This window comes from Entelurus aequoreus, linkage group LG07 (genome assembly GCF_033978785.1).
Source record: "Entelurus aequoreus isolate RoL-2023_Sb linkage group LG07, RoL_Eaeq_v1.1, whole genome shotgun sequence".
NCBI classification, from domain to species: Eukaryota; Metazoa; Chordata; class Actinopteri; order Syngnathiformes; family Syngnathidae; genus Entelurus; species Entelurus aequoreus.
This window is the reverse complement of record NC_084737.1, coordinates 67,096,205-67,111,804: the sequence shown is the minus strand read 5'-3', so window position 1 is coordinate 67,111,804 and position 15,600 is coordinate 67,096,205. Positions and strand designations below refer to the sequence as shown.

Sequence of the window (15,600 nt, the reverse complement as noted above, 5' to 3'; positions counted from 1 at the left end):
GCTGATCATTCTTACTTGGGACTCTGGGGGAAAAATAGTTAATATGGTTCATGGGCACCAAATTTAAATAAGTTTGCATAATTCACACAAATTTGTGCGTGACTACTGAGGACCATAAAAAAAAAAAAAAATCAAATTAAATATGACATGATCCTCAGAATACAGCACTACAGCTGTCCTCTTATAGGAAGTTTCACCACTTAAATGTTAAAGCGAATCCTGCATCTTCTGTGACATTACTGAAAACTGCTATTTAGCAGTAATGAAGTTGTCTGCAACTCCAACTACCATATATAGAAGGATATAGAATGGATCTGACTATCATTTAAAAAGGTTTCTCTTTAGGAGACCTGTTTTTTTATCCCCATACCGTCAGAGGTCCCCTAAAGGTGACTGTGTAAACCAGGGGTGTCCAAAGTTGTTTACCGGCCCGCCACACATTCTGGAAATGCTTTTGCAAAAATAAAAAAAACATTAAAAAAAGTGGAATGAGGTGAAATCTAACTAGAAAAAGTTGCAATGTTGACACAAAGCTGCCATGCAGGCTGTTTTTTTTTTGTCTATCTTTATTTTTCTTTTTTTGCCATTGCTCAAAAAAAATTTTAATAATCAATGTTATAGTGAATTATTTACCTATTCAACGCTCCAATTATTTCAAATATTTCACTTTAAAATGTTTTATGCGGAAAATCCATCCATCCATCCATCTTCTTCCGCTTATCCGAGGTCGGGTCGCGGGGGCAGCAGCCTAAGCAGGGAAACCCAGACTTCCCTCTCCCCAGCCACTTCGTCCAGCTATTCCCGGGGGATCCCGAGGCGTTCCCAGGCCAGCCGGGAGACATAGTCTTCCCAACGTGCGGAAAATATTGCACAAAATATTGTGTGGTTGCCATACAAAAACATCAACATTTTCTTTGACAAAAGAGCATAAAACAAACAAAAAAATAGTTCAAACGTAAAATCGACAGATATATCTGAAGTTGATCTCATAACTCAAGTGTTGAAAGTTAAAAAAATAACATAAAAATGTATCACTTTATGAGTGGGGCACCTTTTGGATTTAATGGGATTTTATTTATCTTTTCACTGTGATTACTAAAAAATAATAATGAATTAAAATCAATGGTGTCCTGCATTATTGATCTTTTTAAGGCTCTGAGTACTTCACATCAAACATTGCTTTCTGAATGTTTTGGGCAGTGGGGGAAATACTGCATATTTCAGTTTTATTATAAAAAAACAAAGTTGTCTTTGATAGAAAAGGCATAAAACCTTTTTTTTTTTTTTTTTAAACTTTATACCAACCTGAAGTTGATATACTGTAGAGATTTACTGTAAGCGTTAAATAATAAAAAAAAAATAATAATTTGACTTGTTTTTAACATTTTAATGACTTAGACCCTTTATGGTCCCCGGGAGTCCTAAAGGTAAAAAAAAAAAAAAAAAATCCATATATTTTGTTATGGTTTGAAAATGAAAAATATCAAAATGGCCCCCGCATGCTTTAATTTTTCCGTGTTTGGCCTTCATTGGAAAAAGTTTGGACACCCCTGGTGTAAACAGAGCGATGTCCCCATTAAGTAAGCATTGCCAGAAAACACACCCCCACACCACCCCCAGGAGAACAGACGACTCCAATGCATCCCATCTCATAATCCTTTATTTTGTTCACGAGCAAGCATCAACTTGACTACAACTTTGCCAGTCAATCGGTAGAAAAGTGAGAGCAGCTCCAACAAGCACAAAGGAACCTTCCACAACATTTCCATTTGGAGCAAAGAAACGTAAACAAGAAAAAAAAATAACAATAACAAGGTGGCGCGATGTTAGTCACAAATAAGTGGATCACGTCTCCTCACTTCCAGCCTCACACATCATGAAATGTCCACTGACTTGTGGTTCATGCGACGTAACAACCCTTAAAGTCTTCTCATTATTGGTGCTTTTAACAGCGTGGCTGCCACATTCAACGGGAGCGTCCCACACAAACGGTATGCATCACCTTTGAAATCACTACTTTCAACGGCAATTTCCCCGGGCCATAAAATAAACGCCACTATATGCACCAAAGCTTTTTGCCATCACGTCCTGTACACCTGCTTCTAAAGGTGGATTCAGCACAATATCTACAGAAAGATACATCAGCTACAACGTCCACAGTTTCAAATCAAACTAGCCGTGGTTCTAATGTTGAGACAGGACATGAATTTCAGTAAGAAATCTAGCAGCTTACAAAATGAACAACAAAAAGGTCATTAATACAAGCCGGGTTCCTGTTTTTACACTTCGAGCGACATCATGGGGATTTGCACTCCCTCGTCTGGCCAGCATGGAGAGGCGTCTGGGAGATTATTCTCCCTCAAATCTGCACCGAACCAAGCCTGAAAGGTTACAGTAGGGAAGGGATTCATAAGGCCCCATTCCTGGGTGGATCTCAGAACAAATCATTTTTGCAAAAGCAAGCTGCTGAAAATGATGGAAAGTGCCACCCCACATAGCAACTGACGCTTTGGTCAAAGTTGGAAATGGCCACAAAACGCATTTTAAGATATTCAAGACTACTGCCATCTGGCGGCTAAAGTGGCTAGTGCACCCCGCCCCAATTTGTCACGTTTCATGTGTCAAGTAAACCGCGGCGAATGGGGCCATATGAATCCCCTTTCTACTGTCCAGTTTGGAAAAAATATATACAACATGAGCACAAGGAGGACTTAAAATGATGATTATTCTGCAGTACTGCAAGTGAAATAAATGCTGGAGTGTTACTATTTTTTCCACTTTAAATACTTGGAGCATCAACTTTTAGACAGACCTCCTTCTCAGTCCGGTTTGAATGCAGTCTGTACAACATTGACATCCAGCAGGAACCAATCATAACCAAGCGAGAACACACAAAAAATGGACCCTTGAGAACATTGCGGGGTTCCTCCTGGCGAGAGCCGACACTTTTGTACAAACATGACGGAACAAGTTTGCAGCAACATTGGAGCGACATGCTACATACAGCCTGTGTGACACAAATATTATGCTGTTTTTTTTGCCATTTTTAATTTAAGATATGGGACCCTGTGGAGAGGTCGTCACGAACACGTCGACTACTTACATGGGTTTATTTAGTATTTACAAGGTCTTTAAAAAGCAAATGTATGTCTACACTTCATGCACTAAAATATTGAAAATAAAGGAAATGTTTGCTCAAAAAAAATTAAGTCACTGGGCTACCAGTGGTGGTTTTTTTTGTTTTAGCCGCAGAACAAATTAAGAAAAATAAACATTTGAAGCCTTGTGTGGGAGAGAAAACTAAAAAAAGTGCACAGTTGGCTTCCTCACACACTTCAATTTCAGAGTTAAAATTGAATAAATTATTTAAAAAGCCGTTGATGACCGCACAACACTGAGTAGCGCCACTAAGATGACAAGAGGGGAAACGTTTTTTGTATGTGTGCTGTACTGAGGATCAACATCTGACTGAGTGCAAGTTAGTAGTGTGTGTGTGTGTGTGTGTGTGTGTGTGTGTTGTTCTAGTAGGTGAGAGTGGAGTCGTCCCATTCCAGCTGCTGCTGTCTGCTGGCCGCCTGCTGGTCTTCCTGCTCGCCGCCCTCGTCGTCCTCGCTGCTCTCTGACTCAGCGCTGGTGATGTCGTCTTCCTCTTCCCCGTCCTCGCTCTCCTCCTCCTCTTCATCCTCCTCCTCCTCGCTGCTGTGCTGGTCTTCGTACGTCTGCGAGCGTCGAGACACACGACACTTAGGACCTGCACCGTGCTACAGAGATGTGGTATTCCTGCTGAAGTCCTGACAAATGACTGCCGCATTGAACAAACCCCAAAAGCAGTGAAGTTGGCACCTTGTGTAATTCGTAAATAAAAACAGAATACAATGATTTGCAAATCCTTTTAAACTTATAGTCAATTGAATATAGCCTTTCCTTTTAACAACACTCAGTAAACGTTTGGGAACTGAGGAGACCAATTTTTGAAGCTTTTCAGGTGCAATTCTTTCCCATTCTTGCTTGATGTACAGCTTAAGTTGTTCAACAGTCCAGGGGTCTCCACTGTTGTATTTTACGCTTCATAATGCACCTCACATTTTCAATGGGACTACAGGCAGGCCAGTCTAGTACCTGCAATCTTTTACTATGAAGCCACACTGTTGTAACACGTGGTTTGGCATTGTCTTGCTGAAATAAGCAGGGGCGTCCATGATAACGTTGCTTGGATGGCAACATATGTTGCTCCAAAACCTGTATGTACCTTTCAGCATTAATGGCGCCTTCACAGATGTGCAAGTTACCAATGTCTTGGGCACTAATACACCCCCATACCATCACAGATCCTGGCTTTTGAACTTTGCGCCTCGAACAATCCGGATGGTTCTTTTCCTCTTTGGTCCGGAGGACACGACGTCCACAGTTTCCAGAAACAATTTGAGATGTGTACTCGTCAGACCACAGAACACTTTTCCACTTTGCATCAGTCCATCTTAGATGAGCTCAGGCCCAGCGAAGCCGGCGGCATTACTGGGTGTTGTTGATAAATGGCTTTTGTTTTGCATAGTAGAGTTTTAACTTGCACTTACAGATGTAGCGACCAACTGTAGTTACTGACAGTGGTTTTCTGAAGTGTTCCTGAGCCCATGTGGTGATATCCTTTACACACTGATGTCGCTTTTTGATGCAGTACCGCCTGAGGGGTCCAAGGCATTCAATGTTACGTGCAGTGATTTCTCCAGATTCTCTGAAACCTTTTGACGATATCACAGACCTTAGATGGCGAAATCCCTAAATAGCTCGTTGAGAAATGTTGTTCTTAAACTGTTCGACAATTTGCTCACGCATTTGTTGACAAAGTGGTGACCCTCGCCCCATCCTTGTTTGTGAATGACTGAGCATTTCATGGAAGCTGCTTTTATATCCAATCATGGCACCCACCTGTTCCCAATTAGCCTGTTCACCCGTGGGATTTTCCAAATAAGTGTTTGATGAGCATTCCTCAACTTTCTCAGTCTTTTTTGCCACTTGTGCCAGCTTTTTTGAAACATGTTGCAGGCATCAAATTCCAAATGAGCTAATATTTGCAAAAAGTAACGTTTTCAGGTTCGAACGTTAAGTATCTTGTCTCTGCAGTCTATTCAATTGAATATACAGTAAGTTGAAAAGGATATACAAATCTTTGTATTATGTTTTTATTTACGATTTACACAACGTGCCAACTTCACTAGTTTTCAGACCCTGGTTCTACCCTACTGTTATTTGCTAGCATGTCTTGTTCAGACTGATGCCTTTAATAACCACTGTACTAAAATGAATCCTGCAGTGGCAAAGCAGCATATTTTTGATAGATCCAACATGGTATCAAACCCAGAATAAAGCCTGACGACGACTCTATAAAGGGCAGTGTTAGGCTACACTAGAAGTGCCTTTTTTGTTTACCTCCATGGGGTTGACGGTGATGGTGAGAGCCGAGTCGTCCCAGTCCATCTCGTTCTCCTTTCCGTTCTCCTGGTCCCTCATGGTGTGCTGGTGTGCTGACCGGATGCGGAACACGCCCAGAATGATCATGAACACCAGGAAACTGACACAGACGACGATGACGATGGTGGCCGCGCTGGGAACCACTGCAATCACACACACTCCAGTCAACTACAGGTAGCAGCTCTGCTTTGCCTCATATTAGTGGTATAAAGGGCCTCTCGTGCGGTGGCGAGCTTAGCTAGCCTGACATCATGGAAGATTATTGAAAAGAAGAAGTAAAGGGTGGTGCACAGATGTCACAGGCAGCACTCAAGTGTAATCCCTAAACGTATGCCATTAAAAAAGGGGGGGAACAAACAGTGACTCCTGGGTGTCCTACTTCTGGTTTTAGCAGACTTAATCCTTCTACAGGTTGCTGCATCACATGCGCATGCTTCTACACCCCGACAAAAATACGATTTTATCAAAAGGTAAGAAAAATACCGAAAACAGACATGATGTTTTTAAATAGTGGCCTCTCCTCTTTAAATAAATGCCACGCCTTGAAGGGAAACTGCAGTTTTGGGGGAAATTTTGCCCATTTTTCACAATTCTTATTTGAGAAAGAAGACACATGTTCCCTTGTCCGTGCATTCTAAATAGTAAAAAACTGTTAGTAAGAGGTGGCTGACGATGCAGGTAAATATAAACATAAATCCTTTCAAAACCTCCGACAATGTTTTGTATACATGCTGTACGTATGTATGTGATGTACTGTAGTAACAGGCACATTCATAATAACATGTAATATTTACAGTATTTTGGTCATTTGAAGCATTTCTGTAACTTCTTTCCTTGGTGCATTTGTTTCACAGAGCACATAGCGTTCATTGCTATGCGCTCTGTGAAATCAATGTCGACAACAACAACAAGGGGAACACTTTCTGTGTTTGCAACCACTAACGGCAGACTTGGTGAGAGCCTTAAGTCGTTATCATGTAGCACTATTGCTTAAATGTTTCAAATAGAGTAAGAACATAGAACAGTGACTTACAATGTTTGCTCTCACTGGTGTTATGGTTGTATCTTTCAGCACTTGTTCTCTCCTGGAGCAGCTATATTCAGAATAATCCTAATTTCCCAGATAACAAAAAATGCTTCTTAGAATTGTTGCAATGGTCTTTATGCTGTGCTCCATTTGTACTAGCATTAAAGGCCTACTGAAATGAATTTTTTTTATTTAAACGGGGATAGCAGATCCATTCTATGTGTCATACTTGATCATTTTGCGATATTGCCATATTGTTGCTGAAAGGATTTAGTATAGAACAACGACGATAAAGTTCGCAACTTTTGGTCGCTGATAAAAAAAAAGCCTTGCCTATACCGGAAGTAGCGTGACGTCACAGGAGGAAGGATTCCTCACAATTCCCCGTTGTTTACAATGGAGCGAGAGAGATTCGGACCGAGAAAGCGACGATTACCCCATTAGTTTGAGCGAGGATGAAAGATTCGTGGATGAGGAACGTTAGAGTGAAGGACTAGAGAGGCAGTGCAGGGTGTATCTTTTTTCGCTCTGACCGTAACTCAGGTACAAGGTCTCATTGGATTCCACACACTCTCCTTTTTCTATTGTGGATCACGGATTTGTATTTTAAACCACCTCGGATACTATATCCTCTTGAAAATGAGAGTCGAGAACGCGAAATGGACATTCACAGTGACTTTTATCTCCACGACAATACATCGTTGACGCACTTTAGCTACGGAGCTAACATGATAGCATCGGGCTCAAATGCAGATAGAAACAAAATAAAAAAAAACCCTGACTGGAAGGATAGACAGAAGATCAACAATACTATTAAACCATGAACATGTAAATACACGGTTAATAATTTCCAGCTTGGCGAAGCTTAACAATTGAAGCTAACTACAGAGTGGCGGCGGGCGTTGTAGCTTTCGACGACACCCCGGCCGACATCAGAGTCGGCAAGAAACATATATTTCCCCAAAGTTACGTACGTGACATGCACATAGCAACACGCACGTACGGGCAAGCGATCAAATGTTTGGAAGCCAAAGCTGTACTCACGGTAGTGCGTCTTGTATCCAGCTCAAACACAACACAACCTCCTGATTGTGTTGCTGTAGTCCGCTGCTAATACACCGATCGCACCTACAACTTTCTTATTTGCAGTCTCCATTGTCCATTAAACAAATTGCAAAAGATTCACCAACACAGATGTCCAGAATACTGTGGAATTGTTCAATGAAAACAGAGCAGTTTGTATGGTGACACATTGGGTACGAATACTTCCGTTGCCGTCGTGACGTCACGCGCATTCGTTAACATACATAGACGTTTCCAACCGGAAGTTGAGCGGGAAATTTAAAATTGCACTTTATAAGTTAACCCGGCCGTATTGGCATGTGTTGCAATGTTAAGATTTCATCATTGATATTTAAACTATCAGACTGCGTGGTCGGTAGTAGTGGGTTTCAGTAGGCCTTTAAAAGATTACAGTTGGTACAAAATGCGGCTGCTAGACTTTTGACAAGAACAAGAAAGTTTGATCATGTTACGCCTATACTGGCTCACCTGCACTGGCTTCCTGTGCACTTAAGATGTGACTTTAAGGTTTTACTACTTACGTATAAAATACTACACGGTCTAGCTCCATCCTATCTTGCCGATTGTATTGTACCATATGTCCCGTATGCTGTTCCGTCTTCTAGTCGTCCATAGTGTTCCTACTCACATGGATTCTTCTTTCATCACTCCATGCACCAATTGTAAGTTTTACAATATAACTAAAACAATTCATACTTTCTAAACCATCACGTTTGATAGTACTGTTTTCATTCATATTTGTATGTGCTATCATAATATAATCAAGCTGGCGTTGTTAGCATTAGCTAATATGGTAACACGTATACGAGTGTCTGTGTGAGTATTATCTTTTTGTATTGTTTCAGTTTCACAAACTCCTCAGCAAATTCACTAAAACGTCAATGTGGAGTTATTGAGTCTGTTAAGCTGATTGGAGAGCTTGCTTCCGCAGCAAGTGGGTCGATGACTTCTGTTTTGTTTGATCAGCCGCTTTACTGCCACGTTAAAGGCACCGTTTGGAAACAATTAAAGTAAGTAAATAAACATTTGCAAAATCTTTCTGTGTCAATAAGTTATTTCACAATGTGTATACCTGCGGTTTATAATCTGTGCATCTTATACATGGAAAAATATTTTTTTCTTCTAATTTTTAGTGGGTGCGGCTTATATATATCTATAGTCCGGAAAATACAGCAGTGTTATAACAAAGTCGCTATAGCTTGGTTAACATGCAGGTCACGGCATGTAAATGGAGCGTTGTTGCCGGTTTTTGGATTTTTTTTTTGAGTGTCAAATTAATCCCATATACCTGCATTGTTAGCCACCGAGTACTAGCAGTTTTTTACTATTTAGTACGCACATAAAGGGAAGGATGTATGTTCTTGTCTCACATAAGGATTGTGGATGATTGGCAAAATTCCCCAAAAAGTGCAGTTCCTCTATAAATAGCTGCCCCTGATTAACTTAACAGTGGTAGTAACTACGTGTATGAAGCTGGGGAGTGTGCATGTGAGCAGGATTGTAGTTAAGTAAGGCTTCCACATGCAGTACCTGAGGCCTGGTGTGCATTGACAAGGTTGTGACCAGACAGATCCACAGAGGCATGGTGCACGGGGTTGATGAAGTTGGGCTGCACCATGGCACTGTTCACGTGATCCATGGAGTTGGCTGTGTGGATCACATTCACCTGGAACAAAGAAACACACACAACATGTCAATAAACTTGTAGATGAGCTGTGACCGTGGTGAGGACTAAGTGCTGTCTTACCTCCACCTTGAAGTCATTGCTGATGTAGCGCCTGTTGAGCTCAGAGCATACGAGTTTGAATTTCCTGTCAAAGAGCGCCTCGGTGTGCCAGTTCTTGTAGCGGATAAGATGCAGGATCTGCTCATAGTTGGCCATGGTGTTCACGCCTGGAGCACAAATGCATGAGTCAGCAGACAAAAATACATGCAGGGGGAAAAAAAAAGGTAATTCTTCCTGTTACTGTCCATACCTGTAATGACCAGGCCAATGTGGGAGGAGCTCATCTCCAGGCCGCGCTGCTGCAGCTGGTACATGTCCACCTCCAGGCCCTCGTGCTCCGCATCCAGTTCATCTCCCACCACAGTCACCTCGCATGTGTCCAGGTTGTGCATGATCTCCTCAGACACCACTGTCTCTTGCACTGAAGGAGAAGCGAGATCAAGCAAGAATGTTATTTTTGAAAAACACATAAGTCAATGCGTAAGAGTGACAACTAGGGCTGTGAATCTTTGGGGGGCCATTTGCGGCCTGTAGCTAATTTTTTAATGGCCCGCGGCACAATCGTTAGTCTTCTAATATGACCATGCTATCTTTTTTGCAAAATTTGCAGGTATACACCTCAGCGTCAAATATTTAGTTACTTGACGAAATATTTTTAAAGCTTACTTTATAGACATACACCTGTCATATTTTGAAACTTGATGCATGTTAACCTTAACATGCTAGCATTTTAAACACATTTTGCACATACACACCTCAGAGTAATGTATTAATGTAATTATATATTTTTTTAAGCTAATTTAGCAGGTATACAACTCAGTGTCATATATTTTGGTATTTCACTAATGCTAACTTTTAGCATGTTTTTAGCATGCTAGCTTGTTTAGCTCATTTTGCTCTTGTTTTTTGTTACCCGATGCTATCAGGCCAATGTGCGAACTGTTAGCATTTCAGTTCGGCTTTGGCTCTTCAGCATTCACACCAAATTTCATAACAAAATTGCATTTTTTAGTTCTTTAAAAAATATTTATGTAGTACTGCTGTTGAAGGTTAAAAACTACAAAAATGGCCCCGGCATCCTTTGATTTATCAGTCAGTGGCCCTCAGTGGGAAAAGTTTGGGCACCTCTGGTCTAAATAGCTGGCAACACGTCCCTTGAAAATATTTAAATAAAAAAGGGTTGTAGAAAATGGATGGATGGATGGGTTGAAAACTAAAATTATAAGAAACTATTGTGCCAGTGTGTATGCAGTAAAAAAGCACAGGCTTATTACTTAAAGACCTACCTTTATTTACTTTGTAAACACATATAGGTTACACATTATTAGTTTGCCATTACAACTGAACCTCCATTTACGGACCCCTCGTTGTTTTGATTTATGAACCACAGACCAGCATCTCACCTATTGTGTGCCCGGCAGCATAGCCATTGAAAGTGGGCTGGTCGATTCCTGGTGCTCATTGTTTGTCAGTGTTGTAGGTGTTAGCTAATATGCTTAGTGCTACTTTTTTGTTTTTTGTTTTTTTGCCTTTTTAAAACATTTTTAAAGTTTTGCTAACTCAATATGAGTAAAAAAAAAGTCATGGACAAGCAATGTGTGTTTTGAAACATTCAGGATGTATCCATAACGTTGTACGACAGTGCCTCCAAGTGCCCTCACCCTCCCTTCCGCTGCACGCCAAGAAGTGTGATGTGGATTTTATTGTTTATTCTTAATCATTGTGGCGAGATTGCTGTTTAAGTTAAGGAGTTTTGTCATTTCATACTGTGAGTGCACCACAGGGCTGAAGAAAGTGAGACTGTGAGAAAGTGTACAAACCTTTACTAAAAAATCGACTTTTGTCGAGGCTTGTACCGGTATATATTGATAATCATGGGGGAATTGTATTACAAGGCAAAGCAAGTGTAGTTATAGAGCACAATGTGTACAAAAGGGAATTCAAAGTGCTTTAAAAAAACTACAAAAAGGCAAAAATAAAAAATAAAAAATCATAATTCAAGTTAAAATCATAAACCCTAATCATAAAACAATCATAATTAAAATTAAAATCAAAAAGTGTGGATAAAATAATTTCAGTTGTCATATGCACAACTGAATAAAAGTGTTTTCAGCCTGGATTTGAACATTGCCAACAATGAGGCCTGTCTCTTATCTTCTGGAAGACTATTCCAGATTTTAGGAGCATATAACCTAAACGCAGCCTCACCATGTTTACAAACATACAAACTTCTTTATTTACAAACCTGTTCAACAACCTATTAAGTTCATACATTGAGGTTCCACAGTATTACATAAAAAAGGCACGGACAACCACTATGTATCCCACTTGACATGGATGAATGTGTTCCAATATGCGAGAGAATAAAGGCTCTATTAGAATAAAACTACCTGGCAGTGTAGTTGGCAAATTGCAGTCCTTCAACCCTTACGAAATCGTCATTTAAAATTTGTGTCTACTTAGGGGAGGCCATAATAAATATTTCACAGCTGTTATGAGAATTATCAACTTGTCATCACTGGCAATGAGTACAAATACTAAATGAAAACTAATTTCCACCTCAACACCTGCATTTATCTTACAAAAAGTATAAAATGATGTAAAATCTGTGGAAGTCACGATTTGTAACTTGTGTGAGGTATAAAGACCTCCTCACTAACGGACATCAAATTCCAGTTTCTGTGTCACCCTCCATGCAGACCTAATGTCTCCTGATCTCAGCTCATACAGTAACACTACAAAGCTAACAGATGGCCTCCCATAAAGGAGTAAACAACTTATCTGTTGCTCACGTTGTCCAATCCCTTTGGCAACAGGACATAATCCTCCTACTGTGGTGTGCTGTGTGTTTGCCCATTAGGGCGGGAAGGTAGCACCACCAACATCACTGTTTTGTGCAACTTAAAACATCAAAGACTCAGGTTACTTACTGTGAATAATACAGTTTAAGTGAGGAATGTGGGATTAAAAAAAAGCGGATTTCTCGTACCTGTGGGGTCATCGTCAGCTCCCTCTGGGGCTTCAGAATCTGTCGCGTCAGCCTCTACCTCTCGGGTGATGGTGCTAACGATGCGTAGCTCTGGGAATAGCGTCACGCCCTCCGGGCTCTCAAATTCGGCAGCGCTGCGAGCGAAGTGGTCGATGCCGCTCAGGCTGATCTTGGGCTCCTCAGGCTGCAGCACCATCACGTAACCTTCAGCCTCCGGCATGGTCACGCAGGACTCCTCGTTGAAGCATCTGTGGCAAGACAGAAGCATTATTTTTTACTCGGATTAAGTGCGCTTTGAAAGCGAGCCATACCTGTGTTATTTGTAAGGATACATAACAGCAGTAACAGAAAAAAATAACTCAAATTTAGGGAAATAAGAAAAGTATTTGGGAAGATTGCTACAAACATTTTTTTTTTTACATAAATGCGTTGCAAATAGGCCTGGGCCGATAACATATTTAGCTGGTGGATATATTGTCCCACAAATTATTGTCCATAAATTATATAAATGTCAGCATTATACAGACAGACGCCATTTGAAAGAGTTTTGACGTGAGCGGCACTTCTGACTTAATTCCACAATTGTCGTACCTTGCGCTGGTCAGAGCTGCGTCAGCCTGTTTTAGAGATTACTTTGTGTGATTTGAAACACTTTAAATGTGTCCAAACTCTCATAGTGTCACTGTATAACTTCAGGTTGCTAGACAACCACTTTAAGCTAGCGTTTTAGCTGGTTAGCCTGCGGCTTGAGGCACCTTAATTTCGAAGAATTAATCGGCGAAGTGGGATTTGTTCCGCAGCAAGTCTTTAATTGTGATGAGACCTACATTTTTTTTTTACAGCAGACCTTTATTACAGCGAAGTAGAAGGCACTACTGGGACACTAGCCGATGAAGGATCGTCTCACACTGCTATAGGTGACTCTGTGAAACCACTGCTCCTTTATCACTGCAAAACTTCCAGTGTGTTTAATAGTGCTACAAATGTTGGCCAACACAAGGTAAAAGGATTTTCCTTCTTTTGTTCTATATTTTAACAACATGGTGATTAACGTTTTGGAGCACGCCAACAAGACTTTTGTGTGCACGTGTGTGGATGGCATCTAAGCTTGCTGTAATGTTGTGTTTGGATAAAAAATAAATACTTGAGCCATTACCCCCTTATGTTGGTTTGATGTACAGTATATATCAATATCTATATGTATATGCATATACATATATAAAATACATATACAATATATTTGCACATTATAGTGTCTTTAAAGTGTGCTTTTTTTTTTTAAACTAAAATAGGGACTTTGGTCAAGGCTAGAACAAATTTTTCATTTTTACATTGATTCTTATAGGAAACACTGCTTCACTATACAAACTGTTTGGTTTACGAACCACGTAAAGTTCGTAAATCGAGGTTCCACTGGAATGTATAATAATATTAATAATACAAATAATAATAATATAGAAAGTTTCCCTTTCACACGCAATAAACTGATTTTGCATTAATTTTTTCAAACATTGTAATTAGAATCTCAATAACTTTTATTTATCCTAAATAAAACAAACAGAGTCTCAATGGTTGTTAGCAAAAAATGCACTGCAATAAATATTAACATCTTGAAGTGACGTATTTTTGTTTTTTTGTTTTTGTGTTATTGCCACCACTTTCCAACAAATTGGGCACACTTATTTGTTTGTCCGTGTTCATGGGCTCATTTTGCTCACTTGTTTGAAACCAGATTATTCCCATTTGGTTTTGCAATCATCTTTCTCCTCCTAACTTTTGTTACCTCGCAGTGCTTCTCTCTAACGACCAGCGAGGCTGGAACCGGGCATTCTGTGTGTGTAAAGCAGCCTCCGCCTCCACACTCCAAGACAAAGATGGTGGATGACTGACTAATGGATTCATTTCATCCATTTAAAGGCCTACTGAAACCCACTACTACCGACCACGCAGTCTGATAGTTTATATATCAATGATGAAATCTTAACATTGCAACACATGCCAATACGGCCGGGTTAACTTATAAAGTGCAATTTTAAATTTCCCGCTAAACTTCCGGTTGAAAACGTCTATGTATGATGACGTATGCGCGTGACGTCAATAGTTAAACGGAAGTATTCGGACACCATTGAATCCAATACAAAAAAGCTCTGTTTTCATCTCAAAATTCCACAGTATTCTGGACATCTGGGTTGGTGAATCTTTTGCAATTTGTTTAATGAACAATGGAGACTGCAAAGAAGAAAGTTGTAGGTGGGATCGGTGTATTAGCGGCTGGCTGTAGCAACCCAACCAGGAGGACTTTGACTTGGATAGCAGACGCGCTATCCGACGCTAGCCGCCGACCGCACGGATGATCGGGTGAAGTCCTTCGTCCTTCCGTCGATCGCTGGAACGCAGGTGAGCACGGGTGTTGATGAGCAGATAAGGGCTGGCTGGCGTAGGTGGAGTGCTAATGTTTTTATCATAGCTCTGTGAGGTCCCGTTGCTAAGTTAGCTTCAATGGCGTCATTAGCAACAGCATTGTTAAGCTTCGCCAAGCTGGAAAGCATTAACCGTGTATTTACAGGTCCATGGTTTAATAGTATTGTTGATTTTCTGTCTATCCTTCCAGTCAGGGGTTTATTTCTTTTGTTTCTATCTGCATTTAAGCACGATGCTATCACGTTAGTTTTGTAGCTAAAGTGCTTCGCCGATGTATTGTCGTGGAGATAAAAGTCACTGTGAATGTCCATTTCGCGTTCTCGACTCTCATTTTCAAGAGGATATAGTATCCGAGGTGGTTTAAAATACAAATCCGTGATCCACAATAGAAAAAGGAGAGAGTGTGGAATCCAATGAGCCAGCTTGTACATAAGTTACGGTCAGAGTGAAAAAAGATGCGTCCTGCACTGCACTCTAGTCCTTCACTCTCACGTTCCTCATCCACAAATCTTTCATCCTGACTCAAATTAATGGGGTAATCGTCGCTTTCTCGGTCCGAATCGCTCTCGCTGCTGGTGTAAACAATGGGGAAATGTGAGGAGCCTTTCAACTTGTGACGTCACGCTACTTCCGGTACAGGCGAGGCTTTTTTTATCAGCGGCCAAAAGTTGCGAACTTTATTGTCGATGTTCTCTACTAAATCCTTTCAGCAAAAATATGGCAATAATGCGAAATGATCAAGTATGACACATAGAATGGATCTGCTATCCCTGTTTAAATTAAAAAAAATTAATTTCAGTAGGCCTTTAATTCTGCTATTAAAAATACACAGTCAGGTGCTGAGAGCGAGTCACAGAGTTTTGAACCCTCTTGCACCGTGTTTGA

The 15,600-nt window shown here is 40.6% G+C and overlaps 1 protein-coding gene across 4 annotated transcripts in view; it reads right to left on the bottom strand.

Moving 5' to 3' along the window:
- Nucleotides 1–1,642: 1,642 nt before the first annotated feature.
- clstn1 (calsyntenin 1) overlaps nucleotides 1,643–15,600 on the bottom strand; it is a 62,299-nt gene continuing 48,341 nt past the window's right edge. For all 4 annotated transcript variants that reach the window (XM_062054293.1, XM_062054295.1, XM_062054294.1 and 1 more), the window contains 6 exons: nucleotides 12,295–12,542; nucleotides 9,556–9,726; nucleotides 9,327–9,472; nucleotides 9,110–9,245; nucleotides 5,428–5,612; nucleotides 1,643–3,719 (listed from right to left, as the gene is read on the bottom strand). In XM_062054293.1, coding sequence (XP_061910277.1) covers nucleotides 3,522–3,719; nucleotides 5,428–5,612; nucleotides 9,110–9,245; nucleotides 9,327–9,472; nucleotides 9,556–9,726; nucleotides 12,295–12,542 — 1,084 coding nt within the window. In that variant the 3' untranslated portion in view covers nucleotides 1,643–3,521. The remainder of the gene's footprint in view (nucleotides 3,720–5,427; nucleotides 5,613–9,109; nucleotides 9,246–9,326; nucleotides 9,473–9,555; nucleotides 9,727–12,294; nucleotides 12,543–15,600) is intronic.